General features: G+C 52.7%; 6 protein-coding genes across 6 annotated transcripts; 2 read left to right on the forward strand and 4 right to left on the reverse strand.

Moving 5' to 3' along the window:
* Positions 1-1,029: 1,029 nt before the first annotated feature.
* Positions 1,030-3,259, forward strand: Aspvir_007952 (fatty-acyl coenzyme A oxidase; the record flags this gene model as incomplete). The annotated part of the gene is made up of 4 exons (XM_043271128.1): positions 1,030-1,395; positions 1,454-1,827; positions 1,873-2,536; positions 2,585-3,259. The coding sequence occupies 4 exons, from the start codon at positions 1,030-1,032 to the stop codon at positions 3,257-3,259; spliced, it is 2,079 nt and encodes a 692-aa protein (XP_043127063.1).
* A 216-nt stretch (positions 3,260-3,475) lies between these two features.
* Aspvir_007953 (class I SAM-dependent methyltransferase) lies at positions 3,476-4,300 on the forward strand (the record flags this gene model as incomplete). The annotated part of the gene is made up of 1 exon (XM_043271129.1): positions 3,476-4,300. One exon carries the CDS (start codon positions 3,476-3,478, stop codon positions 4,298-4,300), a length of 825 nt encoding a protein of 274 aa, XP_043127064.1.
* Positions 4,301-4,880: 580 nt separating this feature from the next.
* Aspvir_007954 (uncharacterized protein) lies at positions 4,881-6,834 on the reverse strand (the record flags this gene model as incomplete). The annotated part of the gene is given in 8 exon segments (XM_043271130.1): positions 4,881-5,056; positions 5,113-5,262; positions 5,332-5,572; positions 5,747-6,062; positions 6,162-6,328; positions 6,347-6,444; positions 6,504-6,581; positions 6,642-6,834. 8 exon segments carry the CDS (start codon positions 6,832-6,834, stop codon positions 4,881-4,883), a joined length of 1,419 nt encoding a protein of 472 aa, XP_043127065.1.
* A 4,322-nt stretch (positions 6,835-11,156) lies between these two features.
* Aspvir_007955 (uncharacterized protein) lies at positions 11,157-11,489 on the reverse strand (the record flags this gene model as incomplete). Its single annotated transcript, XM_043271131.1, has 1 exon — positions 11,157-11,489. One exon carries the CDS (start codon positions 11,487-11,489, stop codon positions 11,157-11,159), a length of 333 nt encoding a protein of 110 aa, XP_043127066.1.
* A 1,407-nt stretch (positions 11,490-12,896) lies between these two features.
* Positions 12,897-13,322, reverse strand: Aspvir_007956 (uncharacterized protein; the record flags this gene model as incomplete). Its single annotated transcript, XM_043271132.1, has 2 exons — positions 12,897-13,085; positions 13,197-13,322. 2 exons carry the CDS (start codon positions 13,320-13,322, stop codon positions 12,897-12,899), a joined length of 315 nt encoding a protein of 104 aa, XP_043127067.1.
* A 695-nt stretch (positions 13,323-14,017) lies between these two features.
* Positions 14,018-16,190, reverse strand: sit1 (putative siderochrome-iron transporter Sit1; the record flags this gene model as incomplete). The annotated part of the gene is made up of 10 exons (XM_043271133.1): positions 14,018-14,376; positions 14,422-14,481; positions 14,530-14,717; positions 14,764-14,857; positions 14,904-14,961; positions 15,009-15,425; positions 15,473-15,577; positions 15,629-15,769; positions 15,821-15,904; positions 15,963-16,190. 10 exons carry the CDS (start codon positions 16,188-16,190, stop codon positions 14,018-14,020), a joined length of 1,734 nt encoding a protein of 577 aa, XP_043127068.1.
* Positions 16,191-16,382: the final 192 nt, after the last annotated feature.

Consider the following 16,382-nt stretch of genomic DNA (forward strand, 5'->3'; position numbering starts at 1 on the left):
AGCCTAGCTGAATTAACAATTGCTTGCTAGGCTCTCTGTCTGCATCCTCGACGCATGAGCGGAGAACGAGGTGCTGTCAATTGTCGCACGATAGGAGCAGCATCCCTTAACTTATGATATTAGCTGTATTTCGAGAGGTACAAGACGAGGAAAAAGGGGAAGTCGTCGATTCTGGTGATTCTGTTGTATGATGGGTTTGTGGCATGTGATTGTGACTTCGCTGATGGATCGCGAAAAGGATCAGGTTCGCTTGACCAAGTGGACTGCGATGTCGATGGAAGATCATGTGAATCTGAATTCTGGCATGTGCTCCGAGAATAACTTCAACAGTTAAAATGAAGTACGGGATAATCCGAATACCAGGAGAATGGATCGAATAAGAATTATAAGATATAAGCAGCACAATGCCAAGCTCTTTGTTGCCTGAATGACCAGGCATCAATCTTCTCAGGATAACACGCGTCGCAACACTGAGTCAACTGGCAACAAAAGACAGAAGATCAAGAGATGATAATCAAGAAATGAAGCGCTTCATCTCATCTCATCGCAGTTTAGCTCATAGCTCATCTATTCTGTTGAGGCTGTTAATCACTGATTCAGCCATTCTCCTCGGTATTGCCGATGAGGCTGGGAATCCCTGCATACCGACAGGGCTGATCTTGCCCATCCTGGTCACTCGATCTGTCCCGGCGCGTGGATTGCCTTCAGTTCCGATGACTTTTTCTTCGTGACCGAAACAACCTTTTTATTCCCCCTTCAAAAGGCACGGTACTCGGCCGGAATATACTCCGTCCACTCTGGACCAACTGAAATCAGGCATCCAGGCCACCACGCTGGCTGAGCCGAGGTTGATTCCTCATCGGGAAACGCCGCCCACAGACCGAGGTGATTCACTCTTCCCCATCCCCTTCCCCGTGGAGAAAAGAAAGCAAGTTATAAGGGTCATTGTCCATTTCTTTCATCTATCTACTGCTCTGCTTTCTCCAATCTACACCTTCCCCCGATTCCCCCGTATACTACTCATTCACGATGCCCTCCCCTCCTCCCGACTGGGTCAAGGCGCTCACGCCTTCGAGCCCACAGGGTACCGACCTGCTCAAGCAGGAGCGTGCCCAGTCCAATGTCGAGGTCGACAAGCTTGCAGAGTTCCTACACACCAAAGCCTTTTTGGAGAAGCAGCAGCGCTTCCTTGAGCTTCTCTCGCCCGAGAAGGTCTTCGACAAGTCTCAGATGCACTCCCTGGGTCGTCCCGAGCGGATCCAGCGGTCATTGGCCAAGGGTAAGCGACTGCAGCAGTTGAAGGAGAAATACAACTGGTCGACAGAGGATTACCACTTTGCCAGTGAGATGATTGGAGAGCCGACTCCTTATGGTCTCCATGCCAGCATGTTCTTGGTACGTTGCCTTTCGCGCGATTACGGCAGGGCTTGCGCTAATGGTTGCGGTGTTGCAGGTGACTCTCCGCGAACAATGCACCCCCGAACAGAAGAAGCTCTTCCTCGAACCCGCCGAAAAGTATCAGATCATCGGTTGCTACGCACAAACAGAGTTGGGACACGGATCGAACGTGCGTGGTCTGGAGACCACCGCTACATGGAACCCTGAGGATAAGACCTTCACCATCCATTCGCCCTCTCTGACGGCGTCCAAGTGGTGGATTGGATCCCTCGGACGTACCGCCAACCATGCGGTGGTGATGGCGCAGTTGTTCATTGCTGGCAAGAACTACGGTCCTCACCCCTTCATCGTCCAGATCCGCGATTTCGAGACACATCAACCATTGGAAAATATTTACGTGGGTGACATTGGACCCAAGTTTGGTTACAAGTGAGCATCACCCCTCCATAATTGGGTCCCTACTGACCTGTAAAGCACCATGGACAATGGTTTCCTCCTGTTCAACAAGGTCAAGATCCCTCACATCAACATGCTTGCGCGCTTCTCCCGCGTAGACAAGGAGACAAACAAGTACATGCGCCCCGCATCGCCGGCTCTGGTGTTTGGCACCATGACTTGGGTGCGCTCCAACATCGTCCTGCAGGCCGGTTCCGTGCTGGCCCGCGGTGTCACCATCGCCACTCGCTACTGTGCGGTCCGCCGACAGTTCCAGGACCGCGACGCCAAGGCGGACGCGGGCGAGACCCAGGTGCTTAACTACAAGATGGTGCAGATTCGTCTGCTGCCTCTGTTGGCAGCCATGTATGCCCTGCACTTTACCGGCCGGGGCATGATGCGTCTGTACGAGGAGAACCAGAACAAGCGCGCCGTCGCCGAGGCCGGTCAAGACAAGCGCGGTGCGGCTCCCGAGGCCCTCCGTGCCGGGTCGGATCTGCTGGCCGACCTGCACGCTACTTCTTGCGGTCTAAAGGCGCTGGCCAGTACCACCGCCGGAGAGGGATTGGAGATCTGCCGTCGCGCCTGTGGTGGTCACGGATACAGCAGCTACAGCGGTATCGGACCATACTATTCCGACTATCTCCCGACTCTGACCTGGGAGGGTGACAACTACATGCTCACCCAGCAGGTTGCCCGCTACGTAAGTTTTTCTGGTCTGTGTCTGTCAGATAATGCTAATGCTAGGCAGCTCCTCAAATCCGCTCGTGCGGTGCTTGCCAGCAAAGGATCCGGCAACGACACCAGCCAGATCCTCCAGGCGTACCTTGCGCGTCGCGACAAAGGTGCCTCGTTCGACATCCTCGAGGTGGACAGCGACATTGTGGCCGCGTTCGCCTGGCGCACAGCGCACCTCACCTTTGAGGCCCTCAAGCACCGGGATCTCGAGAAGCGGTCATGGAACAGCTTGCTGGTCGACTTTTGGCGTTTGTCTACGGCCCACTCGCAGTACCTGGTGGTCAAGAACTTTTACGAGGCGGTATCGTCGCCCGACCTGGCCGCCAAGCTCGGCCCGGAGACGACCAAGACCATGCACAACCTTTTCCGGCTGTACGCTCTGCACACGCTGGAGCGCGAGGCAGCCGAGTTCTTCTCGTCTGGCGCCGTGACCGTCCGCCAGATTACTCTGACCCGCACCAACGCGGTCATGAAGCTGCTGGACGAGATCCGACCTCACGCCGTCCGCCTGGTGGATGCCTGGAAGATCCCTGACTGGCAGCTGGACAGCAGTCTGGGTCGCTACGACGGTGACGTATACCCCGATCTGTTCAACCGGGCCAGCCAGAACCCCGTCAACGATCTGGTGTTTGACCCGTATCCGTGGAACGAGGCGGTGCTGAAGAACGCGCCCAAGAGCAAACTTTAATTTTCTGCCTGTATATATATTCAGTGTATATGATAGAGCAATAGATGATATGACTCATTCGTCCTCAGTCACGAAGTACAAAGTACAATCTACATGACCTCTCCGATGTCGGAGCGCATGCATACATCTCCGCACTATAAGATCAACACAATCCCACACCACATCATCACATTCATCTCCATCTATACAACATTTTCTATCTTCAATTCAAACGAAATGAAAGAATCAGCAACCTACACGCACGGCCACCACCCGTCGGTCCTCCGCTCCCACACCTGGCGCACAGCCGCCAACTCCGCCGCCTACCTCCTCCCCCACCTGCGCCCCGACATGCACATCCTAGACGTCGGCTGCGGCCCGGGCACCATAACCGTGGACCTCGCGCGCCTCATTCCCAACGGCCACATAACCGGCCTGGAACTCGCCCCCGCCGTCCTCGAGCAAGCCCGCGCCCTAGCCGCCTCCCACTCCCTAATAAACATCACCTTCCAGTCCGCCGACGCCAACGCCCTCCCCTTTGACGAGGGCACTTTCGACCTCGTCCTCTGCCACCAGGTCCTCCAGCACGTGCGCGACCCAGTCCATATCCTGCGCGAGATGCGCCGGGTCGCGAAAAGAGGCGGGCTCGTTGCAGCCCGGGAATCGGATTACGCGGGCTTCGTGTGGTACCCGTCCACGGCCGGGCTGGACGTCTGGCGGGATACGTACCTGACGGTGTGTAGGGCGAACGGCGGGGAGCCGAATGCGGGGCGGATGGTGCATGCGTGGGCGAGGCGGGCCGGGTTTACGCGGGAGCAAATAAAGTGCAGTTCGAGTAATTGGTGTTATAGTACTGCTGGCGAAATTCAATGGTGGAGTGGGCTTTGGGCGGAGAGGACAGTGGCGTCGGAGTTTGCGAGGACGGCGAGGGAGAATGCGGGTGTTGAGGGGGGGGAGTTGGAGGGGATTGCCAGGGCGTGGAGGGCGTGGGGGGGTGAGGAGGATGCGTGGTTTTCGGTGCCTTCGGGGGAGGTAATCTGTGTTAAGGGAGTGGTTGACTGACTGAGCTTGTGATGTGATGGTTTGTTGTCTTGATCGTATATAGATATACTACGTTTTAGGGCAAGGATGGTTTAAGTTGCTTTTGTTCAACGACATATAAGGCTGGTTGCCACCGGATTGATAGATTTGATAGAATGAAGCGCCATCCTCTGCCTGTAACATATAGGCGCTTACACCAGGCTGAATGCATACAAAGCACTCGTCCTCCAATATCCCCCGTAAATTCGTCCAGGAAGGCCCTTCACACAGCTGGCCTAAACTGGATGCCCTGGAGGGAGCTCTGATCCACGATTTCCGACCAGCGAAGGACCGACTAGAGGATGGCAAGGTATCCGCACATGTCAAATGGTGTGTTATACTGGGGGGTCGCTGTTAGGAACCACACGTTCTAAGTCTCCGTGCACTCGATGCTTCAGGGGCTCAGTCTTGCTGACTCAGTTGGCCTGCTTTTCGCCTCTCATCCTCACGTCTCAAATTATCGCGTTCGTCGGTATCTTCCTAAAGTCTGTTTGTTTTTGGCTTGGACGGAGGATGGACGAGTCTATGACTGGGCTGACACCTACAGCTCACTCCATCTGGTCTAGGTCGCAGGGACCATTCCCATATGAACGAGTGCGTCACCAGCCTCCCGTCGAAGAAGATCGATGCTCAACAGAAGAGCTGTATTGGCCGCCAGTCCTTGCGGAAGAGCAGGTCCGAAAAGATCGCCAGCAGTGATCGGAAGAAAGATGCCCATCGCGTTGGCCGGAAATATGACTATTATGATGTTAAATTATCTCTCGGTCCGCCGTCGAAAGGGAAGAAATACTTACCGCTTCCTGCTGGAGCAACAGGTTTCCCGCTGCATCGCGGACATACAACTCTGCTTTCCCAGTGACTTCGTTGGCTCTTCTCCGCGCGAATCCGCCTTGAGCCTGGTGACCGCCTGATGGACTCTCGTCCGGATGGTTCGGCCGCGTGGCCTCATCCGGCCAGATTCAAGTCGAATCTCTTGACTTGCTGATTCTGCCGGTGCCATGCGCAGGACTTACACGAGTCGCGATATTCGAGTCCACGTCGATACAAGAGAATTGCATTTTGGTGTGCCTCCGATGTTATTTCCCTGGTGACATCGACATTATTCCTCGAGGCCCATTCGATCTCGCGACCAACGTCAAGCAACTTAACGAGACTCGGTTGAATCTTGTTCAAGGCGAAGGGAACTTCTCTTTGCGCAGCCGCTACCGCACCCTCACGATTTGGAACCGTAATGGCGATGATTGAAAAAGGGGACTGGGCAAGATAGTAACGAACGAGTTGGAGAATACGGAAACGATCAGGAAAAGGAACGGACTCTAAGAGTCCACAGATCTGAACAAGTAACAATCGATTTAATGGATTTGGCATCGAAGGGTTGTTTACAGCAATCGCACGCAACGAAGTGCGAAAAGTTGGGGATATTTATACCTGGGCGACCGTGTCCTTGGGCATCAGGCGCAAGGCCATGGTGGAGCTGTATTTCGCCCACTGCTCCGCCCCTGCACCAATACCGGGATATCCGATATGAGCCAACTCAGACGCAGCAGTGTTATCGTCATTGGGTCTGTATTGGCGTCTTGCAGAAGTGCGGGCATGAATCGCCTGTTGATTCTCGTCATCCAGCTGCTGGATCTCGCCTTCGTAGGTCGAGGTGAAGGAGAAGTGGACATTCGACGTTGCTGTTTGTCCCAGACGGAGGTTGCCATAAACTCTGCGCCGTTGTACGCGCCTAGAGCCCCTGATCCTGCGGAGCAACAGTTTAAAAGGATAACAGATTTCACCCGTGTAATGTTCAAGGTATTGGCGAATTGGCACCAGTTAAACCTAGGGCCTTGTGGGCAACACAGGAAGAAGAAGAAGGCCCAGTTCCTTTGGCGCCAAAACCAGTTCCGTTCCCTTGAGTTGTGTTTCCGGCAGTAGCTTAACTGCTTTATGCGCGTCTCCCGCACCTGGGCGTTCCTGAGCGGCCATGACTAGCGGTTTGAGGAGGTCGTGGAGCGATGCAGCCAGCTAGGGGAGGGCCTTTACCACGTTGTTACATTCGATCCAGCTGGAGATCGTGTTTTCCTGGAAGAGGATCCATGCCTTTTGCGCCTCACGCTGTCCAAGGCGGTGCATCCGCCGCACTGCTTGGAACAGGGGTGTTGAGTTCACTGGGGGTTCCAACAGGACCACACGACTGCACTCTTCATGTTCGGTCGGGCTCCTGGGGGCTCGGTCTGGGCGAATTTCCCCTCTGGAACCGAAATCTGAGGGCCAATACCTGTGTTTGTCTGTCTTTGTAACATTGATCGTGACGACATCAAAGACCTGAAGGTCTGACAGTCTGGTGTATTGTGGAGGCTGTGGAGCATCCTGTATCCACGGTTCGACAAGTTTCCACTGTGTCCTGTCTCCGGGATCGCCGGCGGTAAGGTGCCTGGCGTGGTGAACTGACTGAGTGCAAAGGGCTGTACCTGCGATTGCCCGGGTTCAACCTTGATAAGGACGTGATGGTCACTAAATTGAGTGAGCATCTGTGGTTGGGTTGCTTGCGAAGGTGCTGGCGTCACTGCTGACTCTGATGAACGCCCTGGAATCTGGGGAGTTTGACGCCTGCCTGGAGCGGGTGTCCTCCGGTCTTTCATGGCAGTCTTGATAGATAGCAAGAGCGTAGAGTTACTGAGCTGTACCTCGAGCATCATCATGATACTTGGCCTTGATGCATTGTGGCATGCGGTCGATATAATTGTCAATGTCATCTCAAAAATCCCCAGCTATAGTCGTGATTATCTTCCGATCAGTATAGATCGGCCTTGATTGAAGGATCTCCCTTAACAGTCTTCAATTCTTGCCCGATCTTCTGCCTTTGCCCCGAAAGAGTTCCAGATGTCTGATACCTTCATTGTCTTTCTTATGTCGAATTTGTGTACTGCACTGTATTTGGTCTTCCTGTTCCAAAGCAGTTTGTAACCAAGGGAATAGTTAGAATTAATTAAACCTATCGAGGCTAGCACATTTCAGACGCGCCGTCTGTGTACACCCAGGGAGTTCGGTCCGGTTGTGCGATGGCATCGTCCTTATATTTGGCCTTGGTTGGCATGCTGTCTGGGAGGGTGTCGATATCGCTGTTGTGTGCGTCCAAATTGAGCCCATGAGCGCCGCATTGATAGGATAACTTGACTGATTGTCGGCAGAGGCTCAGCCATATGCAGAGCGTATACTAACCGCAGGCTGATCAGAACAGGTCTGTCCGCACATCTGGCTTCCGTTGACAGATCAGCAGCACATCGCAGTTGGTGTCTGCCTTGGTGAAGAGCTCAGCCGCCTCACGACGGGCTGCAACCGTCATCGTCGCCCTGATCGTCACGTAGTTCACCCCAATCGAGTCCAGAAACATCTCGACTACCCGCATTACCATGGGGCAATGCACGAATAATAAGAAGTGCGGTCGTCGTCCCTCTGCCCTCCAGAGACCCTCCTGGTGGGTCGCTTTTGTGAATTATCAACGATGATCACCAGAGCATCATAGTTTCTGGGCGATTTCGGTAATCCGCAGTGTTTGGTCGTGAGCAAGATTGCGTCGCTCCCTGCATGTTCACTTCATGGATCGATCTCCGATGAACCACTGACTATCTGGATGTACCGGCTATTGGTAGAAGATCGCTGTAGCATCCATAATCAAGATGTATTGCTAACTCAGCAGTAATTTATGTTCAGATGGCAGCGGGTAGATATCCGATATGACCGCTGCGTTCACGCTACTTGTAAATGGAGGTAGTCGTAGACACGCAATGTTGCTTTTAACGTGCTTCCAGTGATGGAAGACACCAATTTGGCTCTCAACTAGAGCGGTTGGCGCTTCATCCGAAAGATAGTATCGCTATAATATTCCGGGGCATCTCGCAGTGCGTGGTTCAAAGCTGCTGCTGACAGCCCCCATGGGAATCTCGCGACGTCTTGTTGTAGGCGTAAGTCTCCTGGCAGCTTGAAATGCGGTCAGGCCATTCCTGTTTCTCAAAGGAAGCATCGGCGTCCCTTGGCAGGCCATAAACGGTGTAGGGATCGTCGCGGCGCTTTGGCGCCTTGGCTGACTATGCATTATATCCTTCGAAGATCCAAGTCATCCGCAAGGTGCGGTGCGATGGTCGTGGAATAGCCGGGCGAGTGCTTGCTATCAGGTTCTCCCTGGGCGTAAGGCTACCATTCTCTCCTCACAGGAGCGGGAGAGTCGGAGTCCGTCAGCTTTATTATTAAATAGTAGTTTACTTCTTTCGAATTTTTAGCTGTTTAGTAAGCAGTAATATAGATCCGCCTCAAGAGCGGACGCCTGACTAGCCGGCTATTCACGGCCACACAGGTCTGTGATTGGAAAGAGGTCTTTATCAATCGCAGCAAGGGTCCCCGGCCTCTGCGAGGGATCAAAACACCAACCGATTCGTTGATTTCGGCCTGCTGACTGAAATGGAATTGTCCGACGCTTCAGTCCGGCATAGATCAGACTCAGCGCCATTGTCGCAGTGGTCTCCAAGGGACATCGCATGAATTGAACTTGCCAGGCACATCGCTGGTTTCACTGGTATTAACCAGCTCACTCTTCTCCACAGGCAGATCCTCCATCTCGGGGCCGTATCCGGTCATCAAAGGCAGACCACCCCTGTGGATTAACGAATTGTTAAGTGTTGGCAGTGATTTGCTTCATATCCCGTATAAGGTCGTCATGTGGTTCACTGAAGCCCTCATCAAAAATAACAGTACGATAGCGGCGGCAGGTCTGTAGGTCGACCTGCTTCACCCGACGGTCCTTCGGTCCCAGTGGCTGCGCAGTTTGGGCTTGGTGATAGTCGAATAACATCTGTGTAAGGGCAACCTGCGCAAGGAGGCCGTCACCATGAGTCGAGTGATAATCCACAATGATGGATGGTCGGGCATTGGCCTGGGGGGGGGGACGCTGCGTGCTTGACTTTGTTGATAACCAGGTTATAACCTGGTTAAAGGCCGGTAGGTCGGACAGTTTCGTGTGTGCTGGGGGTATGTGAGTGTTGTATATGATTGGTTCAACAGTTTTCCGATTGTCAATATCGACCGACGTGCCTGATCCGTCGGAAGCTCATTGACGCGCCAGATTGCTGACTTGACAATGTGACATATCCGTTGGCATCCGCAGCTGTGGTAGTTCTTGAGTCAGATTTATGTTCAATGGGCATTGGAGCGATAAGGGTCATTGCTCCCATGTCAAACGCATCGCTGTTGTCAGGCTTGTGATCATCGGTTCTATTTCGTCGATATCCGTGTCGGTGACTTCGTTGACAAGACATTCGGGGTTCTGGACGCGGCTAGGGCCATGTCTGTGAGAACCGTATGATCATGATATTCGATATGGGTGCTATCTCGGAGAGAACCATAAAGCCATCGGTTTTGCGTACAGTCTCCCGAGAAATTACAAATCCAAGGTCGTGGTTTGTGGTCGTCGCCCTCAGTTGGCTTCTGATGGGACGAATCTCGTTCATCTTCGTCTCGCCACTGTAGAGATAGTTTTCCCACTTATTTTCTCGTTCTTTGGGCGCGCCATGTTAATGAGATTTTGGAGATTTCGAATGACTGGCGGCAGCACGGGTTCGGAATCTGAAGATGACATGAGAGAATGGAGGGGATGTTGCAAGAGTGAGAGATCCAATCCCATTATGCTTGGGAGGATGTAAGGCGGTTTTGTTACGCCTCGTCGACTATCGGGAGTAGTCGAGGCAAACAAGCGGCCAGTCTACCTTTCCCCATCATATATTCTTCAACCCGGGGGCCTTTCTCGACCTAGATCCCTCCAGGCAGTGGCGTTAGCGTCCATAGAATGCAAAAAGGGAACAGCAGCTGACATTTCTGAAAAATCCTCACTTGGCAACGCCCTCCTCCCAAGGCTAACCGAGCGTTGATCCTTCCTAGTCTTGATGGCCCGACGGCGCAGGGATCCACGGTGGTTGTAATATTCAGTGTGTTCGAACTGATTGAGTCTGCTTTCCCAATTCCAATTCTCAACGTTGGATGCAAGGTAGATTGCGGGCAGCTCTAGGTTACCGTCGTCCTTTCGTCTGAAGATCACCCGGAAGTATGCTGGCTTCACCTTTCCGTGGGAATTGAAGTATCTGGAGTAGTGACCGGAAGGACGGAGGCTGACGGGCGATAGTGAGTAGGTCATCATCTGATAGAATTTTGGTTGCCGGACTCGCGTGAAGTTGCATGGTGGGAGTTTTCGGTATCTGCTGCCTCTGATGGTTCAAGCTTCCATATAACGACAGCATCAGGCTGTTTGAACCGGAGCAAGAGATCACCGTCCAGCGGTAGCAGAACGTCGTCAAGCGCCCCTTGAACTGATTCTCCGGTGGAGGAATCGAGTTGCAGATGGTTCAATGCCATTGGTGTTCGCCGTGGAGACCTCTCCGATGACCACTTGTCTTGATAAGATGCCGACTCATCTGGTTTTTTGCCGGCTTTGTGGCCGTAGGTCATTCCTCTTAGAACATCAGACTACGCGAAAGAGCTGGCCAGATTTGTCCGCGTTGGTTTCGACAAATATTGCATGGCTTGCTGGGCGGACTGAACAATCCATTTCTGGCAGTTCCTCTGTGTGACTTTTCTGCCAATCTTTGTGGCTGACAAGACCTAAGGTCTCAGGTTAGCTCCTATATTCTAACATTACGTCCCCTCGCGTGGCTCGCTCACCAATATTGCGGGTCATCTTTGCTTGGATCATGCGTATGCCCGGACATCGCAGACGTGATGAAAGTGTTCAAATGTCCTTGAGCGGACGTGTCCATTCGTCAACTCACGTCCGGGCGTATGATGCAAACGCCGATCGGCCAGTCGTTCAGTCGATCGGGCCTTTCCAACTGCTCGGTACAGCGGAGCGTTCAGTTTCGTTCCTCGAAACCCACTCGAGCTCACGTCCGGTGTCGAGTAGCTTGACGAGACTCTGCTGGACCTTGTTGAGTGCGAACGGAACTTCCCGCTGGGCAGCCGCGAGAGCGCCCTCCCGGCTTGGGATTGTCACAACCATCGGAGGAAAATGGGGTTGTTCGAGGTGATAACGAAGAAGTTGTAAAAGACGGAAGCGATTTGGAGCAGTGGTTATTGGTGTCCTGCCTGGGGACGCCACAAATGATCGAACATCGAATATAGTCGTCCAATCGGTGGTAGGCATGGATGATTGATGACAGACGAGCATTTGTGTCTTGTGTCTGTCAGAACTTATACCCTTACATGAATATATAGTGGAACTTACCTAGACTTTCTTTCATAAGTTCAAATTCAACTTCGACCAAGCCAGGCGTTGTGCATGGGCTTAGGTTTCTCCAACCTCATCATTTGACTCTTAAGGTGTAGAGTTCGGCACCTCCTCTAACCGTGTTGGTATTTGACTCGCTGCCAGTTGAGTATGATTGTCGCTTTAACTTGTCCCTGGCCACCGACCAGCCGGAGATTTATATCCTCCCGGAGTCGGGGCATAGATTCACTCCACCCGGACTCAACGACAAGAGACGGCAATGGTAGATTGTCTGGGCGAACCAACAAATCTGGCTCCTTTCTGGATGTCGAATATGGGCCATTGGTGAATAAAGGAGCTAGTAACATTGTTAAATAGTCAATCATCCAGTCGATAAAATCTCCACTTACTTGTACCAACCGAAGTTTTTAAGAGCTCATCCTCAGCAGCGGTCGTAAGGCCAGCACGGTTCCACCGGGATTTCTGAATAGTGGCTCAGTTTTGATGGCAATCGTGAATTGGGGTATCAAGTAGAGAACGCAATGGAGATGAGCATCGCGAGAAAATCCAAAGTGTCCTTGCACGTGCAGTTATCACGTTCTTTCTGGGCTTTCGCAGCAACTTGGTCTCTAGCACTGTCCAAAGCATCTTTAAGGATTTTCCAGGCTCAATTGCTGTCCTGAGTGGATGTCACTTTGCCGCTGTATGCCTTCCCCGATCGAGTCACGTTTCTCGTCCGCGGCTCGTCCAGAATGGCCTGCAACTCATCATCGTCTAGCACCTGCGGTTGCTCCACGACAGGAAGTAGTGGCTCATCAAACCACCCGAGCGTCGCTAGTCCGGAGGACGAACGGGGGGCAGAACGTCTGGGACGGGACTGTCCCTACGTCGGACGTTGTCATTTGCGAGGACGGTGTTGCAGAAGGGTCGTGGTTTCTGCCTGGTTTGTTTGTTGGGACGTGGTATGGAGCACCTTTGAGCTAGCGGTCGAAATCAAGGTACCGAAGAGCTTCGGCACCTCTTTTGTCTCATGAATATGTGTCTTTGCGTCATATTTGTGTACAACAAACATTTGGCCACCAACTCTGCACTGCTCAGGCTCAGTGATTGAGCGCAGTGTGAGTTCTGAGGCTGTATGAACCGTTGGTGGCTTGTTTGTGAAGTGGATCAGGATCATGCCAGGGATATGAAAGTCGCAAACTCGCAGGCCGTCGGGGAACGGCTTAAATCGGAGACCACTGTCTTCGTTCTTTTGCCCAGTTATTCCAGTAGTCAGGAGGGAGGCCCGTGAATAAATACATCAAGGCACATTCACCATAGCTTTAAACAAGCCCATGAGCGGTCTCAGGCGCGAATCCGCGTATCTTGATCGTTAGGTAGGCGCTTGGTCAGAAGGTTATCACGTATGGCCGTCTCACCATCTGCATGTAAAGTGCACACTCTGGCGTCCGCACGGGCAAGCACCGCGTCACGCAGCTCCCTGCTCCGGGCGCGAAAATCCATCCAGGTTGCATCATCGAATTCCTCTCCCGCCTGGTAAAGTCGATAGTGCTGATGGAAGGAGATGAATGCGTCCAGGGTCGACCATGGGGCCACAACGATGCTGGAAAGTTGCAGCATCTAATAACTAATGCTCAGCTTAACCTGCTTCACCTGACGGTCCTTCACACCTAGTAGCTGCGCAGTTTGGGCTTGGTGGACGTCGAATAACATCTGCGCAAGGGCAACCTGCGCAGGGAGGCCGTCATCAGGAGTGGAGTGATCTTCCATGATGATGGGTGGTCTGACATTGGCCGTCTGGGGGTCGCTGCTTCTTCGCTGGCATCAATAGAAGATCCTCCTCAGTGCTGAGCGCATGGCAACAGACAATGATAGTCTCACGGTCGGGAATGAATTTCTAACCAAGCTTCCTCGATCCCGACGGCGAGATCATTGACCACGTCGCTGGATGGTGCTAAGAGCATGACCCGATGCCATCTATCTTGGTTGTTAAGCGTTTGTTAGAAAGATGTATGCAAATTTGCAGACTTCAGCGGTCGGTTCTTATCAGATGCAAGGAATTCGAATTCCTCTGCGCTGACGCCCGAAACTGCACAACTTCATGCCTCGTGTGTAGGCTGTCTTGGAGGTGGCTGCAAATTTGCATACGTGTTATACTTCAGACGATCGGTATGCTCTGATGGCGAATAAATTCAAGGAGAGGAATAAATATAACAGTCTGCGTATATGCAAGAGACTATCCAAGATGACAAGAAGAGATGGTTGTATGATTGAGAAGGTAGAAGGGGGCGTTGGGGGTATTTATCTCTGACTGAGGCCAGTGAATACCCATCATGAAAGAATCATTCAATTCATTGAGCAAGGATAGTTGTCTTTACCTATCACCAAAATTATTCACAGACTCATTGAGCCATGTCTAAGACTCCCTATGGACATTGTCTATAATCATTCACTCAGTCAACCCCTCAGTTATCATCGCTCTCCTCCGCCTTCTCCAAGGTCTGTTCCTTCGTCAGGCGCGGGTTGCGGATACAGAGCGAGAAGACGATCAGGGGCACGGTCAGACAGATACCCGTGATACACAGCAGTCTCTGCGCATGCTTGTAGGCCAACACAACGGCGTCCCGATCCGGCGTGCCTACGGGGTTTGCTATGGCGAAGGTGAATGGGTCGGCGTAGACCTGTCCGGCCAGTGTCACATTGCCAAGCCGGGTCTCCAGTTCGCCGGGCAGGACCTGGGTCCAGATGGCGCCGGAGATGGTGTTGCCGATGGCGCTGCCGACGTTGTACGAGGCGAGATAGATGCCGGTGATGACGGCAAGGTCTGTGGGGGTTAGTTTTGTGAATATCCCTGGGACGTCAAACTTACGCTGATGCTTGGAGGCAGCCTGAATGCTGGCTTGAGCTGGGTAAGGGAACAGACCACCGGCTGGACAAGTCAGTGAGCAGCTTCTTAGATGGACGAGAGCTCACTTACCAACACCAAGGAGAATCTGTCCACCGATGATCCCTGCATGATTGGTGCCGTCTGCGCCTCCCCGGAATCGGATGAGGATACCAAAGGCTGCCATGAAGAGAAAGGTACCTGCGACAATGAACGGCTTGAGGCGTCTCACAAACACGACGATCGCTCCGAGAATAGTTCCCGTTATCACAGAGACAAAGCTACGCGAGTCAGTGAGGCCCAACACTTGCTGGGAAGTGGACAAACCTGTAGAGCGAGGTAATGCGCGTAGCACTCATTGTACTCTCGTCAAAGCTCACAACGAGGACGGTGTAGAGGTAATCGCCTTGCAGGGTCCAGGCTAGTCTATGTTAGCAACGGCTTGCAATCTGATTTGGTATATATACCGGTATTGAGCATGACAGCGATTCCCAGCGCACCCCAAACCGCTCGATCTTTCAGCAACTAGACCTAGTCAGCGGATTCCGTACCCAAGGTAGGAGAGACTCTACCTTGAAAGGAACCATCGGGTGCGGACACCACCGCTCCCACATTATGAAGGCTGGGATGCACAGCACTCCAATGACAAGAGGGGCAATAACTTTGGCTGTCTTCCACTGGGTCTCGACACCTCCGGCGATCGTGAACGGCACGAGGATCAGAGCTAGGAGGGCAATCAATAGCAGAATGCCAATCACATCCAAGTACCAGAACAGGTCGATGACAAATTGGCCAAGTCCCTGGTCCAAGAGCGAGAACCTATAGGCCTGGGGGTTGGATCGGCTAGCCTTGAAATGACCCATGAAGAGGACAACGAGCAAGGGGACGGTGCAGACTGGGTAGATGATGGCGAACATCCCAACACCCCATCTCCACGAGGTGACTCCCAGGACGGCGGACGTGACGTTGCCGCTGATCCAGGTATTAATCTGCCATTGTGAGCATTTTCTCATTGAAACGGGGACGGGTATCGTACAATGAATGGCAATGCAGGAATATATGAGAAGAGCAATCGAGACCGAGTGGATGTCACGTCGGCAATCAGAACCTCCACCAACAAGATAATCGATGTATATCCGATCTTGATTCCCGGTCAGCAGCGGCTTCATTGCTGATCATCAAGGCGAAATACCTGGTAAAGCACGGCACCCGCACAAAAAGTAGACAAGCTGTTGGACGCTGCCTCGACGATTGTGCCTATAGTATAAAAGACAATCGAGAGCAGGATGAGCTCGACTCTTCCAAAGACATCTGCAATTTTAGCCGCGGTAGGCTGTTCCGATTAGCGTGGGAGACAGGAAGATCAGGACAGAAAAGCTGGTACCTGAGCAGCAGCAGCAATTACCGCACGGAGAACATTGACCGTCGCCAGCAGGCTGTGTGAATCATAGTCGGCAGTCGCCAGAGGCTAGAAATGTTAGATGACATGTATACACACTTGAAAGATGGATCCGAAGATAAAATACCTGATAAGTATACCGAATCGTTCCATCCAAGCCATAGACATAGGCGATGAGGAAGACACCGAAGAAGAAGAAAATGCGATGGACCAGACTGAACTGCGATGAGATCACCTCGATCCGCCTCACACCGGGACTACCGATGCCTCCGAATCGTTCAACGGGGAGGTCAGTCTGGACACGCGACTCGACGGCATCAGCGGCATTTTTCTCGGGGGAGTCGTGCATCGCCATGTTCCTTTCCGGATTGTCACTGGCACAGGACCTCGAGAAATCGAAAAGGATCTGGTTGGAGGGAAAAGGCCTGCCTTAAGAACCCCGGTGCTGCGAAGACGGCCGCCTATTAGAGTTTGGCGAGCTCTGGTGCCAATGTCTTGGCGACTTTTAGTCAGTCGTATTCATCTTATCTGATGAGAAAATGATGAA

Source organism: Aspergillus viridinutans, assembly GCF_018404265.1.
Source record: "Aspergillus viridinutans IFM 47045 DNA, scaffold_6, whole genome shotgun sequence".
In the NCBI taxonomy this organism is placed as follows: domain Eukaryota; kingdom Fungi; phylum Ascomycota; class Eurotiomycetes; order Eurotiales; family Aspergillaceae; genus Aspergillus; species Aspergillus viridinutans.